At 45.3% G+C, this 24,559-nt stretch overlaps 1 protein-coding gene across 2 annotated transcripts; it reads right to left on the minus strand.

The window, feature by feature from the left end:
• Positions 1–1,268: 1,268 nt before the first annotated feature.
• Positions 1,269–22,777, minus strand: rgl1 (ral guanine nucleotide dissociation stimulator-like 1). Of its 2 annotated transcripts, none has more exons than XM_084547922.1 (18): positions 22,299–22,777; positions 10,156–10,266; positions 8,305–8,513; positions 8,123–8,197; positions 7,801–7,991; positions 7,567–7,691; positions 7,227–7,442; positions 7,021–7,124; positions 6,769–6,853; positions 6,557–6,646; positions 6,159–6,245; positions 5,869–5,901; positions 5,651–5,772; positions 5,192–5,281; positions 4,812–4,998; positions 3,660–3,911; positions 3,440–3,554; positions 1,269–3,069 (listed from the first exon to the last, which is right to left on the minus strand). In XM_084547922.1, exons 1-18 carry the CDS (start codon positions 22,470–22,472, stop codon positions 2,882–2,884), a joined length of 2,454 nt encoding a protein of 817 aa, XP_084404048.1. In that variant the 5' UTR covers positions 22,473–22,777; the 3' UTR covers positions 1,269–2,881. The 2 variants fall into 2 exon arrangements, with proteins under 2 accessions (XP_084404048.1, XP_084404049.1); XM_084547923.1 differs by lacking the exon at positions 22,299–22,777 and adding an exon at positions 12,573–12,867.
• Between the last annotated feature and the right edge of the window lie 1,782 nt (positions 22,778–24,559).

A 24,559-nucleotide genomic window follows, 5' to 3' on the forward strand; every position in this document is an offset into this window, starting at 1 on the left:
ATTTGAGACTTGAACTCCACTCGAGTCTTTTCATGTCATTTTCCCTTTCTCCGCTCTCAGAGTATAGAGAATAATACTTTATACTTGATTACCTTTGTCTGCTGTGGCGTTGCAAGATTTTTGCACACAAAACGAATATGAATAATGTATGAAATATGGAGAAAATATGTTGTTTCGTTGCACTACCTAGCAGTGTATGCAAATACAGCCGAAACAGTCAGTCAGTTGACAAAAGATTATAAGTTATTTTGATAATTTATTGTCCTTTCATTATTTTTTAGACTTTTTACAAACTAATTTTAACTTTTGTGATACTACTTACACAGTTTTACTTCAGTAACATACCAAGGTGGTATTGATAGTTTTACTATGATGTTTGCCCTGCTGTGATGACGTTCATTGACATATTGCATTCTCTAGCTACTTACGCTAACTTTAATAGTAAATCGTAAATCCAAGTGTTCCCCCACACACAGCCATTTGGAGACATCCTCACTTTCTGAAAAAGTGAGATAGATGATACGCCACCCACACAAACACATTGTTTGATTGTTCCCTTTATTTCATTTTGTGCGTAAAGCAGGCCTGTTTTTGCTCTGATTTTCTCATCATTTCATGTTGGAGTATTGAATGCCCTTGGATTTTTGCCTGTTAGTCGCATGAGTCGTCAAAACAGTGGAGCCGCGGCAAAGAATTCTGCAAACACAATAAAATAAATGGCACAATACAGTTTCAGTTATGTTTTTTGTTTTTTACTGAAAGCGGTCAAATTTCGTCCGACTACTAGTTTATATCCGACTTTTTTTGCTGTTTTTAAGAAGTTTGTAAAATAGATGTAGAGCTATTTAAGTTACGGCTGTTTGGGGGCCGTTTTAGAATAAATCATGCAAATGTCACATGTTTGTCTTTGGTTTCCTGGAAAAGTGTTTGACCAGCGCAGCAAACCCAGTTTCAGGAAAAGAAGGTCACGACTGCCGCGTTCAAGTCAGCAGAAATGTCTTCCACTCAGCAGAATAGCTTGGGCCCGGTCCAGAACAGCCTCTGGTCCTCTAATTGACAATGTCAGTCGTAGCGGGAGCGAGCGTGCTGTCCATCACCGCACAAGGGCAAAGTGACAGAGCTGCCTTCTTCCTTCCTCCGTACTGTGCATCCAAATAGGCCCACTTAAGGATCTCCCAAGTATTCAGCAGCGAAACAGCGGTGTTTAAAAATAAAATGTCTGACTAAAGATCAGAAGGAATCAGAACACGAAGGACAATGAGCCGTAATGATGATAATAATTTATTTATTCAGGTAGAGTAAAAGTCTTTGGCAGTGGAGAACAGAAACTGAGGGTGATGTAATGAGAACATTTTAAAGTGAAGTGCTGCATGAAGAAACATAGATTGACCAGCTGGGACGTTAACATAAGTCCAAAAGACGACCGGTTCCCCCATGAGCAATGTAGTATTAACTCATGGAAACATCTACGTGTTGGACTAACGTGTAAACATGGCACAACCATGACACTGCAGGGTTAGTGTTGTTGCTGTGTTTGAAATGAAGACAAACAGACGGGAGCTTACAGGGTGAAGAAGCGTTGGGCTTTTCTTTTTTTTTTTTTTTTTTGTTGTTGTGTGTGTGTGTGTGTACTGAAAGTGTCCTTCCAAATGTATCACAGTAAAATCTGCCACTGGCTTTCTTCTTTTTTTGACGGACACTCTATGAATCCATTAACATTTTTGTTAAAAGCCCTCCTTGACTCTCCAGTCTTGTGTTTGTTTCTGGCCTGAAGCGTGAACATATAAAAACATATAAAAATGCAACAATTACAAACAGAAATAGTAACGCGTTTAGTGAAGAGGGAGGTAACCACTGACGGAGCGGTTTACTCATTCTTCTTCCTTATTCACATCCCATTGGCATCTCCTAGCAACTGACAAGTGCAACTCTATTGTTCATATAATGAAGGGCAAAGAGGTACAAATACGAATCAGTCCGAGGTGCTTTGCATGATGCTTTCCATTTCATTAAGAACCTCCACTCATCTTCTCTGTTCTCACACATATTTTCTTTTCTCCAGGTCTGAAAACGTGAGGGAAGATCTTTCTGGACTAGAAAGCAGCAGAGCTTGCGTCTCGACACCCTGAAGATAGGGCAGATAAGGCCATTTTCAATATTTGCCATGGACTTGATAAAACCAAGTACTGGAACCAATCAGAACGCACATAACACTGCATTCGTCACACAGTTCACAATATGAGAGGGGCAGAATGAATACACTGTGCACACTGTGCACGAGCCAGACACGGCCAGTAAAGATGTGTGACTAGGCAAAAGAATGACATCCCAGCTCCTGTCAATCAATTAATATCATTCAGAATACTGTTAGAGGTCCATTCATTCATTAATAAAGGCAAGAGGACTGGACACTCGGTCCACTTCTCCTTCTCTTCCACCAGCAATATTTTCCTTCTGCATTCACTTCTCTTCCATTAGCAGAAAAGTAAAGCTTCAGCTACACAGACGTCACAGGACAAAAAGAAGTTCATTCAACATCAGAATACTGTTGGAGGTCAGGAGTTTGGCTGCTCCCACATGTGCAAAAAATATGTTGTTGTGAAGAGTGGAGGCCACTTGGGGTCGCTGTTTCACTCTGTCACAGGCATCACTAGTCAGTTTAGTCCAACTGGCACAGCAGTCACGCTACACATCTATGCTCCGTGTTAAGGCTGGGCAGTGGATGGCACAGTTCAAGATGAGGCCCGGCTGGTTAGAGTCACAGAGTCTGAGAGCTCTGTCTATTTATTTATTTATCCATCCGTCGTCGTCATCATCGTGGCCTGTATTGCCCCGGGTTAGCGGCGTGAGGGCAGACTGCTGGGTCGCTGCAGTCCAGGTGTCACAGCGTGACTTTGCTGAGTCTAAGTGAGAGGCTCGAGCGGTGCTGAGCGCGAGGGAGTGTTGAGCTACACCGGCTACGCAGCTGCACCGGCCGACCCGCTGAGCCTCGCACGCGCAGCAGGAAGTCAAAGTTAGCGGAGGTGTTCATGGCGTAAAAGACGTTGGCGTTGTCTGGAATCACCAGTTCTGCAAGAAATTGAGGGGAGGACAAAGACCGGTTAGAAACACTGACGTGCTTTTACACAGCAATACATCTTGGTTAATCCAAATCAGCTGATCAGTGGAAAACTTACGTCATGAAAGTGCTGAATTGCAACTACAAATGGAGTTTCATTATAGGTTTCAGTAGAAACAGCTGTTACTGTTACTGTAACCCTGACTGGAATTACACTATGATGAAACATCAGAGTCTACATTTATCTAAGGAACCACTGTTTGAGAATAAGGAAGTTATTGAAGTATTATGAGAAGTATGACTCTATAGAAAATAATCACCAGAGGATACACATGGAAAACAATTAATGAGACTCAGTTTGTAAGCAGATCCATTCCTTACCTCTGTCCTCAGAGATGACTTGCACCAGTTCGTATCCTTCCTCTGGCTCCACCTCCAGGTTGTGCTTCGCCATGGCCCTAGAAATCACAGCCGGGGTCTTGTCTTGGTTGGTCAACTGTTGATGTAAAGGACATATTAAGTCACACAGGGTTTATCGTGAAGTGCGTGAAGATGAAAACGTCTCGTCTCTCGCGTAGGAATATAAAAAGCCCATATTCACCAGGATGCTCTTGTACAGATTCCCGTTTCCATGCTCCAGGCTGACCCTTATGATGCACGCGTCCTGGGCCTGCGTGTTGTAAGCTGGGGTTTGACTCGGGGAGCTGGGAGACAGAGGGGTGAGGGAGATGGAGCGTCTGTGGGTGCAGGGATGCCCGGGGAGGGAGGGAGACGCGGGAGTCATTGAGACACTCGCCGTTGATGAGCTGGTGTCCATGGAGTGGAGTGAAGTACAGGATGATGATTCTGATAGCTGTGGAAACACAAAAACAACCACAAAAGTCACAAACATATACACACACAATGGAATCTACTTAATGAACAAACGCATTGGATCTATGATAAACTGATTTTGCAGCTATTTGAAGCCTGGGAAGTGGAAGGGATAAAACAAAGCGACGCCTTCAAAGCTTAAGGGAAGTAAGGGACCATGAAGGACATTGTATTTCATATGAAAACTTATTTTAAAGGGTTTTAAAGGGATTTCACAAAAATCCAAGGATAAGGAATTCAGAGAATGTTTTTTGGTTGCTGAAGGGCAGACACATTTTTTAGGAGAGGAGAGACTTCTCCTCTTTCCCATCCCATAAAGTTTTAAATTTATTGCCAAAAAAGGAAAACAAATCAAATACTCTGATTCAAATGTGCCTTCGGTGCGTTACATGTGCCCTTAAGTGTGCATTTTGCCATAGGAGGGCAACTATTCTAACTATTATTATAGATTATAAGTCTAGCGTGAATGAAAAAGAATAGAAATGGATCTTTAGTTGTAAATTATTGAGCATCTCTGCAGAGGGGCTGCATCATTTATCACCATCCAAACAGAAGCTCCGATGTTGACTTTATTCTGCAGTTTGACAGAAAGCCGAACCAATGCACCAGTTAAATGTGACATTTGCAGTGGCAGAGGTGGCTCTTTGTTGAGAAATAATCAATAGGTAAAACATATCTGGAAATGTGTTGCGTTTGTCATAAACTTGGCATTTGTGTAACCTGTACTTAAATTTAAGACGCACACTGTCTTAAGTTCATGGACGACATTTGCTTTCCTAATGCTAAAATGTTTAGAATTATTATAGTGAAATCCTTTTTTGAGATATTTAGATTTGCCCTCCCCACACACATCATTTTTGTATATTATTGCATAACCCACCTTGTTTTGCTGGGAATCAGAGTTGTGAGTGGGGGTGGTGAGCCCTTCACTGTCCGACGGGCTGCTGGAGTCACTGGAGGACACGCTGACTGAGTCCATGCTCTCCCCCGAGCTGCCAGTAGGAGGCGACCGCGGCGTCTCCCTGACTGGAGAACTTGCCGAGTTGCTGTCTGTTCCAAGAAACAGCCTGGACAGTAGAGGACGGGAGTTAATAGGCAGTAAAATAAACCTCGCAGCGAGTGAGGCGTCTGAATATGACAGCCTGACTCTTCAGTGTGACACGCATACGTAAGCCAAAGAAACACATTATAGACTTGAGACTTAAAACAGGATCTTCTTCTGTTCGCTTCTATTAACATCTCTTCTCTGGATGTACTCACAGGCTGAGTCTCTTCACCATGCTTTTGCGGGGCTTGGGAGAAGTCGGGCTGCTGTCGCCGAGACCTTCGATCTCGCAAGACAAGGCGTAGCTGCAAGAAAGCAATTGGACCGTAAACCTACGACATCATAAAACTTTATGAAATCATGCGCGCAGCAGTTTTAGGAACTGTATTTCTGATAAAGGAGAAAGACAGGGAAAGTCAAAGAGGGCAAAGAGGAGGAGGAGAGAGAGAAAGGAGCGCCCGCAGCGATAACGACAAGCACAATAGATCAGTAGGGTGTAAAGACATGACATAAGATCAGCAGGGAGAGGCTACGACAGAGGAGAGAAAGAAGCTTGTGCATTTGTGTGTGAACAATAGCTCCAGCAGACCATGACTCATGCACTTATTCCCTAGTTATCTAATGGATAGCGGTGCAATCAAGTGAGGAAGGTATTCTGAGAAAAGCAACGGTACCTTTCCTCCTCGCTGAGCTGAGGTTGGCTCTTAAACCAGCGGAGGAAAGCCGGGTCTGCAGTCAGGCAGTAGCTGTTGCAGGCCGACTGGAGCAGCTTGATCTGAGCTATCACCTCAAACTCCTGCGGAGACAGAAAGAAAGCGAGCGGCGTTTAACGCATATCCAGGCTCCTCATGTGGTTAGCGGGTAGAGGAGGGCGACTGAAGCTGCAACTCACCCTGCGTCTCTTCTCGAAGTTGATCAGACCACCCTGCGGAAGACACAAAGAGCACGCTGTCAGACCCGGCACATCACATACCAGTGGCTGCTTAGACAAACAGCATTAGGTGCACCACTCCAAAAATGGCCCGACAAAATTCCTCACGCACTCATGGAAACTTACGCCCCAGTTTTCTGACAGCGGTTACACAGATAGATTCTCAGATGTGCCGAGCTGTGTAAACTCGCAGACGCACGCTCTCAAATATGGAAACACACAATCGGCAGGTGCTAGGACTTTTGTTTTACCTCTACTAGGTCAGGCAGGGCCGTATCCAGCATGGTCAGGTCAGTTAGGAAAGTCCCCAAGTACGGTATCGTTCCTTGCATTGCTCCCTGTGGGGAAACACAGTCATTTGATTACTTTATCTAAGTGAATTCACTGAGATGCTACAGTAAAGGCAGGTATTTATTTACACTGTGGTCTTCACAGATGGCAAGGCGGGTTTGTAAAATGCAGCGGAGGCTTAATGCAAGCCCAGCACATAGCGCATTGAGTAAACAAAGCTAAGCATGCGGCTTCATCGTTCTGGAGAGGCTAGAATTCACTTCACAGTACATTGCTTGGGAGGAATGTGTTGTTTAAATTTATAAAGCTGGCCATCCATTTGTTGTTGAGGTTCTTAGTTAGCCAGTGTTTGTCTCACCATTTCCTTCTGCAGCTGTAGTCTCTTGTGGGTGCGTTTCTGGTGCTCCTTGGCACAGCTCTCCAGACTGGCAAACTTTGAAGTGCCTTCCTGTAGGGCAAACAGAAAATAGCTCAGGTCCTTGATTCTAACCAGTGAATGAAGGAATGCTTTCAGGATTTCCACATCTGCGAGAGGAAAGCAACAGCGAGAAAGCGAGAGTCAGGACTCACCCTCATGAGAAGCTCTCTGCTCGTCAGGTAGTTGTTGTGGTCTGAGAAAATGTCTGAGAGCTCCTCAAATGTCTGCATGCTGTCTCTAGAACAAGCGAAGATTCGTGTCAGCTAATGGGCTTGGACACAGCAGCTGAAATACACATTTTCTAAACAAATTGTAACAAGATCTTGCCGAATCCTGCCAAAAAGCCGATTCCTCTATCAAAACCAGCTGAGATTATCTGCATAGCTGAGAGACCGGAGGCTTACTTGTGCACGCAGGCCCATACTCTCTTCAGCCTGTACAGAGGGTTGGACTGCAGCGCCGACACAATGGCTCGCAGAGATGAGAAGTTTTTGCGTATCCGACACTCCTGTTGGAAGAGTAATGTAAAGACAATCACGACTCGGCTCATAGATTTTTTTTTTTTTAACAGATTTTTATGCATGTTTTTGAGTCTGTATCTTCTGCAGACCTGAGCGATGTCTATCCAGCGCTGGATGACCCGCGCTCTGACGTGCGGCCGGATCTGTCTGTGCTTCAGCACCGTGTTGACCACACAGGCCGCGACAGCATTGAACTGAGTAATGGTGGCACGGATGGTGGGAGCGCTGTGCTTGTTGTGCTTCTTATCCCTCTGCGACCAGATAGAGCCCAGACAGTGGTGGGGTACAACCTTTTTAAACAGCAGCTGAAAAAAAAACAAAAAAACAACAGCGTTATATTAGTATGACGACATCGACGGAACATGACAAGGATGTAACCCCTGTAACCCTTCCCTCCTGTTTCCCTTTCTCTAATTTCCCGCCATTTACCGCATCCATGTAGGTCAGTTGCTCGGCCACCAGGTCGGCATCAAATGACAGGAAGTCCTCCTGGACCTCGATCTCCACGTCTTCCTCCTCCCCCAGGCAGAAAGAACTGTTGCCGTGGAAGCCAACTGAAAGCAGGGAAAAACATCTGGCTCAAAATAAAGTTGGGATTTTGATAAATGCAAGCATTAAAAAAAAACTGTAGAGAAGGGTTTAAATAGTTTCAGAAATAGGTACCATCTGTCTCATCCATGCCAGCCTGACCCTGTAGCTGCTCCAGCAGACCCTCTGCCCTCCTGAGGGCCTCTGAACCAGGCAGAGCCTTGCGCAGGTAATCCATTAGCCTGTGGAGACAGGGGTAGTCTGGAGGCTCCTGGAAGTCTTCAGGACACTGGTCCAGCCAGGCACGCAGGATGGAAGCCAAGGCACTGTGGAGACAGGAGGGAAACATGTGAGAGAGCTGGCAACGATAGATGGACAGGTGTGGTAAGTCAGCAGTATTGCTCAAAGTATGCTGAGGTGTCCATGTGGAACTCATAGCGATGGACATGGAACTCACTTTCTGATGGCCCCGCTCGTCTCAGGCCTTTGGCACCTGTCTGGGTCCTGTTCGTTTTCTTCCACGTTTCCGTACCTGCCACAGAAAACAACAAGAAAACGCTTTTAAAACCGCTGCAACTTACAGCCGACACACCAGTTTGTTCCTATGCACGGCTTAAGTTTCTCATTCCAGCAGCCTACCTGTCTAGCAGTAGCTGCAGAACAGTCTGAGTGCTGGCAAAGGCCCTGTAGGTGGAGAGGAAGATGGAGGTGTAGGTGAGGTCGTTGTCTCCGAACGCCGTCAGCAACGTCTCCACCAGGCGCTCCAGCGTTCCGGCGCGGATGCTTCGGATTTTGCAGGTCTCCAGCTGGCTCACGGTGTGGCCCGGAGGCAGGCGATCGCCGTCCGCCTAAGGACACACAGGGGCAGATATTTACCCACGTGAACGGACTCAGAACCCTTATTCTGTCATTTGCTACGTTCAGTAAGAGAGTATGAAAGAAAAAAAAAACAGTTTAAGCTGGACGCGGTTAAGGTTTAAACTCCGAAAAGAAAGGAATGACACAATGAAGGCCAAAAAAAGATGGAGGCAAAGAGGAAACAGCGATGTGACCTATATTTAATTCTGATTTCTCCAGATGTGTCCGACCATTGTTTCCACAGGGGAATAGAAAGGGTGGTAACAAAACAGGCAGGGAGAGAGGAGGAGAAGAGGTGGCACAGATGTGTGTGGAGAGAGAGAGAGAGGGATCGAGAGGAGGGGGGGGGGGCCTTGGTGAAGTTAGCACGCTACAACAGGAAACGCTCCAATCTGCTTTTAATCAAAGCGAGGCCCCTCCTCCACCGTTCCTCCAGACAGAGAGGACAGCACCAGGGCCAACTTCTTCCACCACTCCCCTCCGATAACAGCTCAGTACACACAAGAAGTACCATTATTTATCTCTAAAAGGTGATATACAGACTCTGCAACCGAATCCCTCTACACACACACACCGTAAACAATAGTGCAGGGCTACAGCTGCACTGACTGTATCTGCTTTTGTTCAATAGTAAATATACTGGTCTCTATCTCCTCTATCCGACTCAATAGATAGCCCGGGATAAAATAGCCACATTGTTTTTACTGGCTCTATCACAGTCGGGAGCTCATGGCATGTCAATACATCTGTATGTTTCATAGCCTCGGAGCAGCTGTCTGTTTCGCCTTTATTAGCCAGTTCTAATCCACCGTGTCAACTGAAAAGACACAAACAAGCTAAGAACGCGAGGGCTCGATTTTGTTCCCATAGACAAAAGCAAATCTTTTGGTTTTTACTGAGAAAACTCACATGAGGAACAAAGGATAATGGCCCTAATTGTCCCTTCTGCGCACTATAATAACACACTGTAGAACATCTTATTATGTTGATGTAAACAGGCCCGGCGGAGGAAACAGCAATGTTCACTGAGAACATGCACGGCACAAGAAAAAGCCTTTAATACCTCCTTTTTTTTTTCTTTCTTCTTTTTTTAAATCATACCAGCATTTCATAAAAACACTGCACAGGAGAGGGAGCGAGCACTTTTGTTGGCAGCTGGGAAAGTCAGGAAATCACATGGTTTGACTAAACAGTCCAGGTCTGGTGCAACTGTTGGTTTTCAGCAGGCAACCAAAAGGTGTTGTCTGCACTGGGAGATTTACAGCTCGAATGTTAAAACAATGACGGGCCCGGCGGAGCACAATGCTGAGAGACGCCCCGCTACCGACAGAAAGGCTGCTTCAAACAATAGAGATGAGGTTTTCTGTTTTTAAGCTCAGCGGCCTGCACGCAGCGAACTGGACTGCTCTTGCAAACCATCTGCACGTGATAAAATCCGTGGCAGAGGCTGCTCGGCTTAAAAATCTGGGCTTTTTTTTCACTGGCTGAGAAAGTGGAAAAAAAAAAAACCCACATCAGGTTTCTACGTGTGTATTCTCCGCTTTGCTGACGGTTCGGGGTTTGCTTGTTTCCTCTTAGAAAAAGCTTCATCAGCTGTTACTCCCTCTTAAGACGTCGGGCGGGCGTACTCACCCCCAGCCATCTCGCTCCCTTGTTGGCCGCCTGTTGGATCTGAACCCTCTTCAGGGTCACATTGTAGATGGCTCCTTCCTCGACTTCCTCCCCCCAGTCCTGCACAGAGCTCTGAAAAAAGAAATAAAAAAAAAGATGGAAAACATTAGAAACCTCGACGTGAGAGGGGTCACAACAATTTAGTGAGTGGTGTCGTTTCAACGGTTCGACAAAATAGGAATCGGCTTGAAGGAATCCATCTGAGAAAAGCAGAAGGAAGGGTAAGAAAAACACAACCACAGTACTTAAATTAACAAGGAAGAGGAGGACTGAAGTGCAGTAAAACATCAAGAATGACCAACTCCCCAACCCCCACCGCTGCAGCCTGCCAGGCCTCCCTCCCTCCTTCCCTCTCTGTCTTTACTCCCTCTTTTATTCCCCATCCATCACCGTGTCCCTGTCTCTCTGGAGCTGAAGTCAGAGCTGGACTCCTTGAGCTTAGACAAGCTGCAGATAAGAGCCAAAAGGGATCTACACTCCGAGATAGTAAAAATCTGCAACCCCTTTTCTCTCTGCAGATATATCATGCAAGCCGAGGGAGCTTGATTACAAAGCAGTGCCACAAGAGCTCAACCACATTTAAATCATCAATGGATCAATGGATTTGTGCTCATCTTGCAGCCACATAAGCTCCGTGTCTGTCTCTGGTTGTAAATCACTTACAAACGGCGTAAATAAACAGAGGGAGCAGACTACAACCAAAATACAAAACTTCTGCTCCGTGTGCAAACCGAGATCTGCTGAGGCACCGACATATGGAGACAGAGACAAAAACAGAGGCAAGGGAGACAGCGAAGGAGAGGGAACCGGCCAAATATAAACACCACGCACGCAGTATTGTGGCCAAGTCCTCACACATAAACATACAAAAGGAGAGGCGGCCAAGATTACTCTCATTTGTCCACACTCTCATTTACACAGCTCACAGGCAAAGTCCACGTTATTCCCCAAACAGAAGAGCCGCCAGGAAAGAGATCAAGGGTCAAAGTCGCCGTTATTAGGCTCAATGGTCGGCCCTGGAGGCCAGTGGCGCTGAGCCATGACTGGGCCGTGTTCGGGTTTGAACAGAAACATGTGATGCAGAAATGAAAAGAAAACAAACTAGGAAAAAAAAAATACAAAGAAAGGGAGAGGGGGAGTAAAAAGAGATTTTAACCGGCCGTGACACACGAAACCAGCAAACATGTCTGCTTCACTTGTCTGAAACACGTCTCCCATCCCACGCTGCTGGTCTGCATCTTGTCTAATGGTCAGCAACACGTCCCCCTACCTCCCTCTCTTCTGGCTGCTGCCGGCTGACCGGCTGGCTGGCGCAGAGACAGATAAATACATCAGTGTATGAGTCATCTAGTCCACACACTCCCAAAACAATAGCGGGAGGTCTCTGTGCTGGCTGGCCCGGGCTGCTGAGTTCACAGTCTGCACACACAGCCCGCTTTTTGTAAGCCACGGAGCTGGAGATGTTTTTCAGGGCAGGTTTTAGAGGAGGAAAAAAAAAAGTTCTGAACTCTTTGTGCATGCAGGATTGGGGCGTGTTGTGTGACAGCGTGCCATGAGTTTGCATGAAAATGGAAACCAAAACAGTGCCAGAGATATCTCCACTCACCAAGAGAGTATCTGCAGCACAGGCCCATCCGAAAAATTACAGACAGGGCCGAGCTTACATATCAAGTAGCACTGGGAGAGTTGTAAACAGGAGATGAGTTGTTTGTTCTGTAATAACTTGAATCCTTCCGAAGAAGATGCAGCAAAAGTGCACGTAGAGGACACCATTAGAGCACAGAGGAAAGTGGTACCCTATCTCTGCTCAAATAGTGCCAATCTGCACATCAGCCAATCCGCTGTGTGAAACAATACCCCCCAAGATAACAACAACAATTGTGTTAAATCTTTGGCGCTGATCTGTTGGTTGTTGTGTGCTCCTCTCCTGGACACAGCTGGGGCCCGTGGAGAGACCGCGATGCCCCCGGGGCCTTGCCAATTGTTCCCTCTCTGTTTCAGTGCAGACAAAAGTTTTCATATTCATCACCAGGGAGGGGAAAGCTAACGGGTTGGTTTCACATTGAGGGATTTTATAGCGTATGCCCTCTGCGCTTCGTCGCCTTTCCAAACGTTACGCGCCATCTTTACGCACCGGCTATGTAGGTTAAACTGGATTTAAAGACTACAAAAACAATTGAAACTCGGCGATCAACTGCTCCCCCCGCGTTCCCCACTCCTCCTCCCCCCTCTCTCCCCCCCCCCCCCGTTATCCGCTACTTTCCCAAGCCTACAAACACCCCCACCCCACCCCCTTAACTCACCCCCTCCTCCCTTCAAAACCGCAAACAACAGAGCGCAGCATGGAAAGCCGTGAGAGAGTTTTGTTTTGTTTTTACCATTTTAGTTTTCCAGGCGAACTTCATGGTGAGCGTTTCTTTCATGATCCGGTGACAGCATCAGAGCTCGAGTGTAATCCGACAAGGAGAGAAGAAGAAGAAGAAGAAGAAGAAGAAGACGCGATTCTTTAAATAAATAAATCCCAGAGCCTCGATGGGAAATTTCTTCTCCTTCACTAAAAGCACACTTAAAGGCCCGCTCCTGTCCAAACTCCAAATCTGCCTCCTCTGTCTGTCAGCAGGCTCTCCCCTCTTCTACTGAATGAGCAAACTCCTCCTTCTTGTGCACTCACAACAGTCCCGTCTAAACTCCTCCTCCCTTCCCTTTTTTTTTTTTTAGCCCGACTTTCATCTGACAACAATGTGCGCACTCGTACGTAGGGCTGTCATTTCTGTTTGCGCAATAGATCATAGGAAATATGACTTTTTCTGCTTAACTAACAGTTTCATAATTAATTCGCAGTAATTTATCCCTCTTTTCCATTAAAATCTGCTGTAAACATCAAGTTCCCAGCCTTTTATTCTTTTACTTAATTGTCGTGTTTTTAGTGTTATTCCAAGTTTTTCTTCTTGGAAATTGAATAGGTAAAAACCGTAACTCAATGAAATCTTAACAGAATTTTAATAATTGCATGTGGACTTAAAAAGTAATGTTTAAATTATAAGTCTATAGGTGGCTTTTGCTGATGAGTTTAAAACACACACTGTGTTATGGAGAAACAGACCCATCGTTTAGTGTAGTTTAGTTTTTAGTAAAGTTTAGTTCACTTCTTCTTTTGTCACCGTTTTCTTGTGTGTGTTTTGGTTTCTGTCAGCGTTTGAAGCAGTGTCTGGAGTTCAGCGGCTGCTCCCTGTCTTTGTGCTGAGCACGTAACATACAGTGGCATCTTTTTCACCTTTTTCAGCAGCTGCCAAAACTATTCAACCAACTGCTGGCAGCTAATTCACCATAAATCTCTGTAAACCTGAAGGGAGCAGAAGATTCACTTGATAATTCCTTATCTGTTCACCGCCACGGATTGGCCTTTCACACGAACGTATGTGTCTTCGTTTTCTTTTGTTACATCATTCTCGTGAAGACACCTTTTATAGCTGCTTAACGCTGACTTTTGTTCCCTCTAGTTCAAGGATAGCTTTATGTCTGTGTCACAACAACGCTCACATACCCATATGATCACCTGATAAGTTACTGGTCACTGTCAGTACAGCTCAGTGGCCTCAGTTCTTCATGACCATGTGGAAACATCTTAAAATGAATCCAAATCATCCCAAACCCTTTTGTTTTATGGCTACAGTTGACCAATTTATGCATATTACTGGGATTTAACAGACAGCACATATTATTATAGTGTGATTTAAAATAGAGATGCTGTATAAATGATGTACTGTGGGCCTTGTACAGTCATCTTGTGTGTGAAGCAGCTGCGGCCTCTCAGTCCCCGCGTGGGACAATACAAGGAAGGCTGTAGATGCCGTCACCACTACTGTGCATTGTCAGTGACAGCGGAGGAGAATAGGCCGAGTGTGTGAGAATGGGCGACTCTGTTCCACCGTGAATGTGTCCCCACACGTACTCCTACGGCCCACTTGTGTGAATAAACGTGAAGATATGAATCGAGCGTCGGCTTTGTGAGGGGTCTCGTTGTTTTGTAAACATATATCAAATGTGAGCAAGCGGCGGCTCATGCATTCACGAGTTCATTTATTCCACTGATGAGATGCCGGGCCACTGATCCAGAGTCATACGGGCGGTCGGGAGGAGACAGTGGGAACCTTGTGATGCTGATTCAGTAGGAGGTGGTAAAACCAGCGGTGGCCCCCTTTTCAGTGATGTGTGTATGTGATCGGCCTGCCCACTTCTTTGGCTCCCATAACACCGACACATAACCCAAACGTCACAATCAGCGTCACTGGTTATCACACATAACACTGTCACAGGGAACACACGCACACAAGGTGCCCATCTCTGTCATCATTACTCCCTCCCAGCTTTGCTTAGAGGGCACTGAAGGTAAGAGAAGTCCAAAGTGCATCTCGGTCAGAGTCTCTCCATGTGTGGTGCTCGTACAGTATCAGCTTCCAGTCTTGCAGACTCTTCACCATGCAGCATATCTGGCCGCTGTCCAGTTCCCAGGCCGAGCTGCCCCGGTGTCCGCTCGGATCTTCGTTACTCTGGGAATCCCAGAGGGGCAGTGGGAAGGTTGCGACCCCACGTGACCTCCAGCTCAGACTCTGGGGGATTCGAGTGTTGGTCTCACAGTGGGAGTGATGTCATATCTCAGGGCAAACAAGACATCTGACAAATGTGACAGCTGCCTCTGTGTCTGATGGACGAGCAGATGAGGGTGCACATCCTTCAACTTGGGACGAGACTGGGAAATTTGTGCTCTTTTTCCTGGGTCCATTGGGCCCACTACATTAGTGAATGCTAATGCATCATAAAAGGTCTGTTGTGTAGTTTAAAGCTGAGCAGAGTGGCAAGCTGCTTTGGGATCAGAGTCAACCCATGTCCCTTAGGGAAATCCAAGTTTTTTTTAATGGTTTGACATTTTGGGAAATACATTTAAGTGCTTTTGTGTTGGGGTAAACGAGACGACTGATGCACGCTAAACACGAGACTGCAGCTAGTGGGTAAAATTAGCAAAAAGTTTGGAGAATGGGAAAACTTGACCAACTACAATCCCCTTGAGTCCAGTAGCCAATGTGATACTTTAACTGCTTATTACTTTACAATGCATCGGATTTGATAAGCTCAGTTTGTAAAACATTACACAGGTTAAAGTAACCATTAACTTTGTTACTTGTCAAACAAATGCAATGGAGAAACAGTACAGTATGAAATGTGACTGAGAAAACATATAGAGTAAATACAGTAGTATGAAATCTCAAAATCCATCCTTCACGTCCTAAATTTGAAGATGAAGTGTGACTGTGTTTAGCTCTGCTAAATCCTAACTAAACCTTTTGCATTCCTAGAAATCATCAACGTAAAAGCTCAACATTTTGGAAATTCTATGAAAGCTTGCACATGGTTCTTCTGCGCTGAAACACAGGTCAACCCTCATCTGAAGTTTTCCATTCTAGTGGAAGACCGATGACGTAATTACTCTTAGGAAAGCCCTTGACGAGGGCAGACCAGTGTTTTTTCACAATGGATTCCTTCCATTATTGAGCTCCCCAAGTACTCTCTTCCCTCCGTGCCACGGTCCGAACAGCGAGCTACAGTACTGACGGAGAGGGGACAAAAACAGGAGGAGAGCTGCTCGCACTGTTATTGCACCACAGTGGGGAAAAACGCACATTCCAGGAAATCTCCCACTTCCTGCCTCCAGCCTCCTGACTCCACCGAGGCTGCTGTCCTCTTACCTGACTGGCTGGGGAGCCTGTCTGGCCTGGAGCATGGTCGTAAAAGCAGGCCTATAAGGAGGAGAGGAGTGGAGAGGACAGGAGAGGAGAGGAGAGGAGTCGAGACGAGAAGCCTAATGCAAGCGGGTAGCAGAAGAGATCAACAAATACAGAGCCAAAAAAAAAAAAAACACACTGTGGACATTAATTGCGAGGATCCTGGACTGCATGTGTAACGTCTCTGTGTTTACAGGCGAGATAAGAAGGTCATGTATCAGAGAAAGTGCATCACACTGTAAAGATTAACTTGAAAGGACATTATCTCTTCAGCGAGAGGGAGAGGCTGAGACAGACGGGGGAGAGTTCACAGCACAGTCAGAAACTGAGAAGATCCATGCTGGCGGAAAGACAAAGTGTGATGCAACCGCGCCATCTTGCACTGGCGCCCCAAATTAAAAGTAATTTCATCACTTCAGACCGGAAAGAAACGTCCTGATCGTCCTCTCTGCAGGATCAAGTAAACAGAGTTGAGGAGGCTCATCTTCTCATCCAGAGAGAGGAGTATCAGCTGTGAGCGGAGCCAAATCTTCCAGTGGAAAGTCTTTGCGAAAAATAAAAAACCGAGAGGATCATTCTTGGTGGCATGCCTGCACTAAATGTCTCGCTATGTTCGTTCTCTTCCCTTGTTTGTGCATTCTTATCGTGTTATGCACGCTTGTTTTGTCCTCGTCTGTGTGAACGGGGACACATGTACCCATCACACTTGCCTTTCAATCTACGCTTGTGTGCACTTTGTGGTGGCATTTCCAAAGCATGCTTTCCAATAGGGGGCAGAGTTCATAAGCTAGCTGTGTTTGTCCAGAGTCAGCAGAGGCTTGAGTTGAAAACACAACAAGAGCGTTGGATTTATGGTGCAGGGGTCAGGGCGATCTGCTGTAACGCAGTAAAACCTGCAAATGAGACCATCAAGGCAGCTTTAAGAGCAGCGGAGCCGAGGCGGCGCACTCAGGGAGCCCACGTGTTTACATGATAGATATTTTAACGAGGTGACAGATCAACAGACGAGAGTTTGCAGATCTGTTGGTAACCACAATAAAAACACAGACAATGGGTGTCACCTCTCATTAAAAAAAAAAATCCACAGCTGCATTTCTTTAGCTCCGTCTCTCTGTTTCTGTCTGTTCTTCGGTCAGCTGAACCCTTTGTTCAAACGATCACATTAAAGCTCCGTGTCCCTCTCTCCCACTCTCCCTCCTCTCTTATGTCATGTCTGTGCTCCCTTCAGATCTATTGTCCTGGCTGTTGTTGAGCTCTCTCTCTCTCTTTCTCTTTCTCTTTCTCTCTCTCTGGATGGGTGACATCATTAGTTTCCAGTAAAGTCCAGCGCTGCATGCAAGAGCCCCCACACCCCCCTCCCTCCTCCTCCTCCTCCTACTCCTTGTCCTCCTCCTCCTCCTCTTCCTCCACATACAGATCAAACTAATAAAGTCTTAAAGAGGAGTATTTATCAGTCCAGGTGTTTTATTATCACCAACAAATCATGTTTAGCTTATATGAACTTTTTGGAAACACATGTTGTTCCCCTTTCCGTAACAGCCTCCATATGGGGTCGGTCGGGCCGTTGCGCCAAAGCAGGGATAATCCACTCTTGAGCCGCGATGACTCACACGGTATGTTGGTCGTTAAGGTGATTTCAGGTGCATTCAGAAGAGTTACGATAAATTAGACAAGCCAAAAAAAAACACCCCTTCCCCCGCCGCGCAGCCCCAACTGTGACCCCCCAAGATCTAAGCCCTCCTAAGCCTCCAATGAATCGGTCTGAACTGAACTGGCTCAGTTGTCTGTCTGACTCCCCCGCTAATGAGAGCCGGGCCATCTGTTGCCCAGCAAATACATGCTACCCCAAAGTCGTCACATACACAACAAAAACGACACACGGCATCAGTCAAACTGGTAGCCCACTGGTGACAAATGCTGCCTCGCCACAGCCCGAAACCCTGCTGAAAACATCTCTGCTCAAATCATTTTAACAATTACGAGATTTAACCTTTATCTTATATGTGATCTGACTGCACCGTAATATTGAAATGTGTTATTTCCGTTATGTTTCTAGCGCTTCTTTTAAGTCTGACCTGTATTACAGTGCCCTTTGCAGAGCTGTTAGAGTTACATCAAAGTGTAAAGCTTGAGTTTTGTAGGAAATGAAACTGTAAGTGATGCACACAACAACACGCACTGGAGCTGTACAAGAAAGGGGTACTAGCTGCACCATAGCACAAAAACACGCATTAACATCGCTGCTGTTGCCATAACACTCACTAAAAGATATTTATAGCTATACGGACACATCAAAGACTGTGTGAGGTTCAAATACACATAAAAATATATCCTGCTGTTTAACTTAAACAAATACAGGATGGATTTCCTGCGCCCCAGATGGTATATGTCTTTGTTTACCATAGTTTGTGACCTCAGCAGAGTTATTGTTGTCAGTAATCTGCTGACATAAAGACCTTGTTACTGCTGACCACCTATATTAATAAGTGAACACCAGCAGCCCCCCCAGCTTTACACACTAAAGCCACACACAGCCTCTGTCACCCACACTCACGCTTCACAATGCCAGCTTGATCCTAGTCATGGGTCGTGGCTAATGCTGCGGTCCCTGCCTGAGCGGGAAAGCGAATGGAGAATTAAGTGTGTTTGGTGGAGGCATCTTGTTGCACGCATAGCTGCCAAACCATAAAAACCAAACCAAAGGTGGAGCTTCTGCTAATACAGTATCGCCTTCCGTCTAAACACACACACACACACACACACACCAACACCAAGTACATTCCCTTTGCCATATGGTGTGATGAGTTTCTGCCCCAGTTGAGCGACGGTGTTGTTGATCTGGGGCGGACATTTGGGTGACAGGCACAATGGCTGCAGTATTGACTTTTCACACCAGTCCTATTGTGTGACCTAATTAGGCCCATGATCACAATATGAACCGCTACAGAGCCGCAGGCAACCGCACACTTCAACACACAGGGCATCACCAGCGGGTGTAAACAGCTTCTTAAGTGGTCAACCAAATAAAAGATTGACAGAGACCTGGATTTGAGAGGAAACAGAAGTCTGGTACTTTGTGAATTGTGCAATTGGAGGCAAAAAAAGGACAGACATGAATGGCCCTTATTTGTGTATTGTAGAGTTAATTGAAAAAGCAATTTCTGTTTTCTTTTGTATGTGTTTGTTATACGCGCTGTGCCAGATGTGAACCGGATATTTTAAAATGTGCCGATGTGAGTTGGTTGGAGTTGTATTACTTACTGATTTGTTTTAGTTTAAATTCAGGAAGGAACTAGTCGAAAGCCACAAAAACTGGACTCATCCGGATGAATGAATCTCTGAAGTGTCGAAACCGTTGTCAAGTCATCAAAACACATGACAAGTAGGAGTCCAAACTTTAGGACTGGAAACACTGAGACGTCACTGAGCATCGGCATGAAACGTGCACTTCTCTGTTCAAAAAGGCAAGAAAGAGGAAGGAGGAGTGCCAAGTCAGCTTTCTCGCTTTCTTTCAATGGAAAACACGCCATCATCGAAATTCTCTGTCACCCCCCTCTCTCCCTCCTCGTCCTCTGTCCCTGTTTTTCCTGTATAAAGTCACTTCTGCGTTTCCAGCGAACGGTCAGTTCAGGTTATTGAACTGCCCAGCTGGTTACTGTAAGCCAACGGGTGTGAGGGAGCGGCCAGAGATTTTATTGATGTGCCTGCGGCTAAATTACATGCCCGATCACCGGCAGAGAGACGGGAGTATAGAGGATCACAACAAACTTTAAAACAAAATGAAGGCAGCAAAAAATCAGAAGATCATGTGATTAGTTGTTGATCTTGACTTGTGCGCAACTGGAATAAAAACCCAGTCTCGGTTCCTCAAAACGTCTGACACAGTTGTACTTAAAAGATGCATTTTGGTGATTTATTATTATTGGCTGATAATACTTGACACTTCAGCACTCCACCCTCATCTCCGACCTGAACTGCGGACCTGACAGCTGTCTTTAACGGCACATCAGGGTGATTACAGAGGAGTAATCAGTCAGGTCCCTGCCTTTATGACTGTCTTGGTTTCATAACCTCGTGTAAGTAGGCAAAAAGTGCGAAGAGAGTTAGAAGCACCTGAGAGCCATAGAGGCAATGTCCTAATTTTCCGAGACTTATAACAGATTTTATTCACTTATTGGTCTTGTCAAGACGCTAAAGTTGCCAGAGAATAAGAGTTTGTAAAGCTTCTGCATATACAACCCAAGCACACTTATGGGTTACATTTATTCTTACATAACTTTATGGAAAGCATTTGCCCCAATTATCGCCTTTCTTGCCCTCTGTCATAACTGTTAGGGCAATCATAAGCCAACGCTGTAAAAACAGCCACAAGGACGAGCTTCTGGTGTGCATAGTCCACATATGTAACCTGAGCATTCAGAGACTGTCTGTAAGTTAACCTCCGGTCTCCTCACCCCCTGAAACAATTGACGGAAACAGAGCCGCTAGATGAGGCGACACGTCAGCCAGGATGTCAGATAGTCGGCGAGGAGATTCTCCAGAGTTCAAAAATTACATACGAGCACCACAATGTCACAATCATCTCATGGAAATTAAATATTGCACGTGAACTATCTGTGCATCAGTGCACTGCTAAAAACAATGAGGGCATTCAAACTGATGGAGCAAAATTAGAAATCTAGAAATTTCTCTTTTCCTTGCACATATTCTTCTTATTTATTAAATATCGGACACTTACATCACTGACAAGCCTCCTCAGTTACTTGTAGTTTGCTCTGAGACTTAGTTATGTAATGCCACTAGCACTAATGTGGCATCCAGCAGAGAAGAACATGGATGTATTATAGTGACCTGGATAGCAAATTAGGTCCCATATAGCGTGTGTACTTTTTTACCTATCATCTAGGTATTATGCCCGACCTAGTAATGGAACAAAGTCCGATAATGACTTTGTGTGGTGTGTAATGTTCACAATTTTAAAGCTGCACCTTTTCCAAACGTACAGCATGTCCATCATGTGTCAAATGCAGAAACTGTGTCAACACAACTTGGCCACTATGACAAGTTAGTGCCATTTTTTTGCATGGCACAGACTGGTGACTTGGCTCAAAATGTCACAAATGTTGTAGAAATCAGTGCAGATTTTTCAAATAAATACATTATATTGGCGTATTGGGGTAGTAAAATAGTGCCTCTTGAGAAAAGGTTCTATTTGCTTTCACACATTATCAACGCTGAAGCAACCGCGGCTTCATCGCTTTTCTCACCGATGCTCCAGCAGGTCAAGTCACTAAATGTCTTCACTATGTGCCGTCTGAAAACACCAAAAATATTTTCAATATGTTTACCTCGATAAGTGTGCGCACGAAAACAATCAGCCAAAACCGCCCGGGAATAAGATGTGGCTGCGGGTTGTTCTCTGGTAAGCTATGAGGAATCTGCAACGCGTGTGCTCTGACATGAAGTTCAATGTCTTTTGGCACGTATTACAGTCATTATGTGACACACACACACACACACACACACTGACCAATAAGCGGTAGTTACAGTAGAATCACTCTTTCACAAGAGGTCGTCTGTCCTGTCTGTGCCACCAAAGGTCACCGTCCGGATTGCGTTGACGCACGATGAGTCGTCGACATATTGCATGAAATTTCATTGACTATACTTCAAAGAGAGGAACTGAAAACCTTGTCAAACCAAAAATCTGTTTGAGAAATGACAAGCCGTGACTGATTGATTTGTTGGTTCGGGGGTTTCAAAATAACCTTTCCTTTACACTAAGCTGGCAGGTTTATGGTGTTAGGACTGCTGGGATGCCGGGATGCGTAGCTATCCATTTGATGAGCCAGGCCACAACTGCTGACTCCAGACCAGCTTTCATTTACTCTTACTCAGCTGTACTCAGACGCCTCTTCTTTTTCCTGCGCACACATTCAGAGCTTTTCTTTTCCAATCGCTCGCCCTCTACTCTCTTTCGATCACCAACGCATCCAACTAGCCGACCTTGGAGGAGTGACAAACATCACGCATATCTCTGCTCCTCGGTGCGTATCTTAAAATGTTTAGAATTCCAGGATTCTGTTCTCACTGACTTTCCATTTCGCTCTCCGCTTTCCATCCTTGAATGAAGTCCGCCAACACCTAACAACACTGCAATACATCACACACCCCCAAACAATAGAAGGCGCAGGAAGGCCATTAATGCGAAGGTTATCATCTGCCAGATTGTTTAAGGAGACTGGGAGCTGTACCTGTGCTTTCCAGAAATAAAAACAGTCTCAATTATTCTGCTATATAGAGCATGTACTGTTCTGTACTGACCCAGTGACGAGGGCTGCCCTCCGGGGAACGAGCCTGGTACCTCTGCAGGGCGACACCTCCCTCCCCATCCAGAAGTAATGTGCAATCCAGGTCGGGGCAGCTTTGTTGGGGACCCGCAGGCCAGGGCAGGAGGGTGGCCAGAGGGTACTGAGAGATCATGCTGACCGCCTGCATCAGCTGCAGGGGTGGGAAGGGTGGTAGGACATACTCCTGTCTGGACGGCAGGGTGGATGGAGATGTCTTCGGTAGAACTGCGGTCTTTAATTTAAGATGACGAGGATTCAGCTTGTGGCTCCTTGTCCAATATCTCTCCTCTCAAACTGAACTGATCTTAAGCTCAAAGGTGGCACTGGTGATAACTGTCCTTTAAAGAAGTCCACCTTAGTCTTTACCCTTCCTGTCTCTCTTCTTTCTGTCCTCCGCACAGTTTCTGTCTTGTCCTCTTCTGTTTTTCTTTCTTCCTCTCCTCTCACAGCGCGTGGGACTCGGCTAGCCAACAGCTCTCAACTCAACCACATGAGTGATTAAAGTCTATTGTCTCTCTCGTTCTTTCTTACATTCATCACAGTCAGAGGGGGAGGAGTTCTGGCTCGGTGGCCCAGCCCCCCTTAAGAACTAGCCACTGACCAAAGAGAGTCTGAGTGTGAAGAAAAATGAAAGAAAGACTGACAGGAAAACTGAGATAGAGGGTGGATGTTAAGGAAGTGGTTCTAAGAATTACTAACAATGGCAGCTCGTTTCCATGATTCAAGACCTACTTTTGGAAAGTTATTTGGTGCTTAAGAGAACAATTCCTCACTTTTGTAGTATGAGCCACATTTTTTTTTAGATATCTTTATTTTTATTTTGAATTGTTTATTTTACTTTCGCTTATGCACGTGGATTTTCCTTCTTAAATGCGAGGAACAGTAAACATAGTTTTGAGTCACTGGGTTTTGCCGGGGTCGCCATGATTTTGTTCCTAAAGCAAAGTCAAATCCCTCCCACCTCTGAAGTTCTTTTCAAATTTGTTGCCTCGTGATTATAAAACGTGATGTGCAGACCTTTTTGCGTTAAACTCAACAAGTGCAGGTGTTTAAATGTGCAGACGGCTTCATAAAGTTACTGATTCAGCTCCTCGGTGATTAGCAGCTAGGTGACATCTGTCACAGCAGGGCAAAGGCCGAACCATGATGAATGTGTAACAGTCATAGAGAGAAAACATGTGTGTGTGTGTGTGTGTGATCAAGTTCAGGACAGGTATAAGAACCAGTCATGTGTGAAACGCAGAGAGGAAGATTACTGGGAGCAGGCAGTGCTCCAACACACATACACACACACACCCTCACACACATGCATGAACACCCACTGTAGATTCAGTAGTTAATAATGAACGAGGCGTGATGAAAGATGCTTCCGACGATCATAAACTGCAGCATCCTGTTTTCTCAGGTAAATTAACAGCCATCGGAATAACACTGATGCCAGACGAGCTTCCGGTGGAGTTGCTCCACAGCATCGAGGGACACACGTGCGAAATGGTAAAATAAATAACAGAAGAACTAGTCGGTGGAGTCGGTCGCTTTTCACGTAAAGAGTCCACACAAAGATCACGTGACAAGCAAATAAAATAAAAGTGATTGTTAAAAGTTAAGCCAGCAATCTTCCGTTTCATGTCTCTCCTTGACTTGTCAGGTTTGAGTTGCTTGCAGTTAAGAGATTTCTTCCTTCTAAATGTCTGACCATATTATTTAAATATGTCAGTGGCCTCATGTTTTCAAAAAGAATAAAACAAAGTATTTTTTAACAAGCAAAGTGTATCAATCATCTCTCTGTTCTGGTGCTTTTCAGCCAAGTGAAATTCAACTACCATCACCCTGAGATGCAACAGAGACAGGTCTGTTTTAAAGTTGAATTCACAGTTTAAATTTTTGAAATTTAGCTGAAAATACTTTTTTTTTTGTCTAGAAAGATTTGTGGTGTACCATAACATTGTATGTACACGGCAGCGGTGGGCTGTCAGGGCCAGCAAAGCCTTCTCTGCTGTTCTAAACTTTATCAAAATCACTAACTTAGATTTAAATATTTTCCCATTAATCTTATTAAACGATTCTCGGCTGCAGCGCTTCTGGCAGTGTAATTTTGCATTAGAGCTTTTGTCCAATCATATTTCAGCCAGTCAAAAAAATCTGCCTCAACCTTCACAGTTAAAACTGCAGGCAGCTGAAGCTTGAAACACATTGTAATGACGCTGTTCCTTTAGCCAATCACATTTCAAGTTT

This window comes from Chelon labrosus (assembly GCF_963514085.1).
Source record: "Chelon labrosus genome assembly, chromosome: 7".
Lineage (NCBI taxonomy): Eukaryota > Metazoa > Chordata > Actinopteri > Mugiliformes > Mugilidae > Chelon > Chelon labrosus.

What these genes read in the sequence shown, in the direction of transcription:
- rgl1 (XM_084547922.1), bottom strand. Translation starts at nt 22,472, where the DNA reads ATGCAGGCGGTCAGCATGATCTCTCAGTACCCTCTGGCCACCCTCCTG. An exon ending in TACAGCTGCAGAAGGAAATG is followed by an intron (nt 6,246 to 6,556) that starts GTGAGACAAACA and finishes GTTTCCCCACAG; the next exon opens with GGAGCAATGCAAGGAACGAT. An exon ending in CAGCTCAGCGAGGAGGAAAG is followed by an intron (nt 5,282 to 5,650) that starts GTACCGTTGCTT and finishes GCTTTCTTGCAG; the next exon opens with CTACGCCTTGTCTTGCGAGA.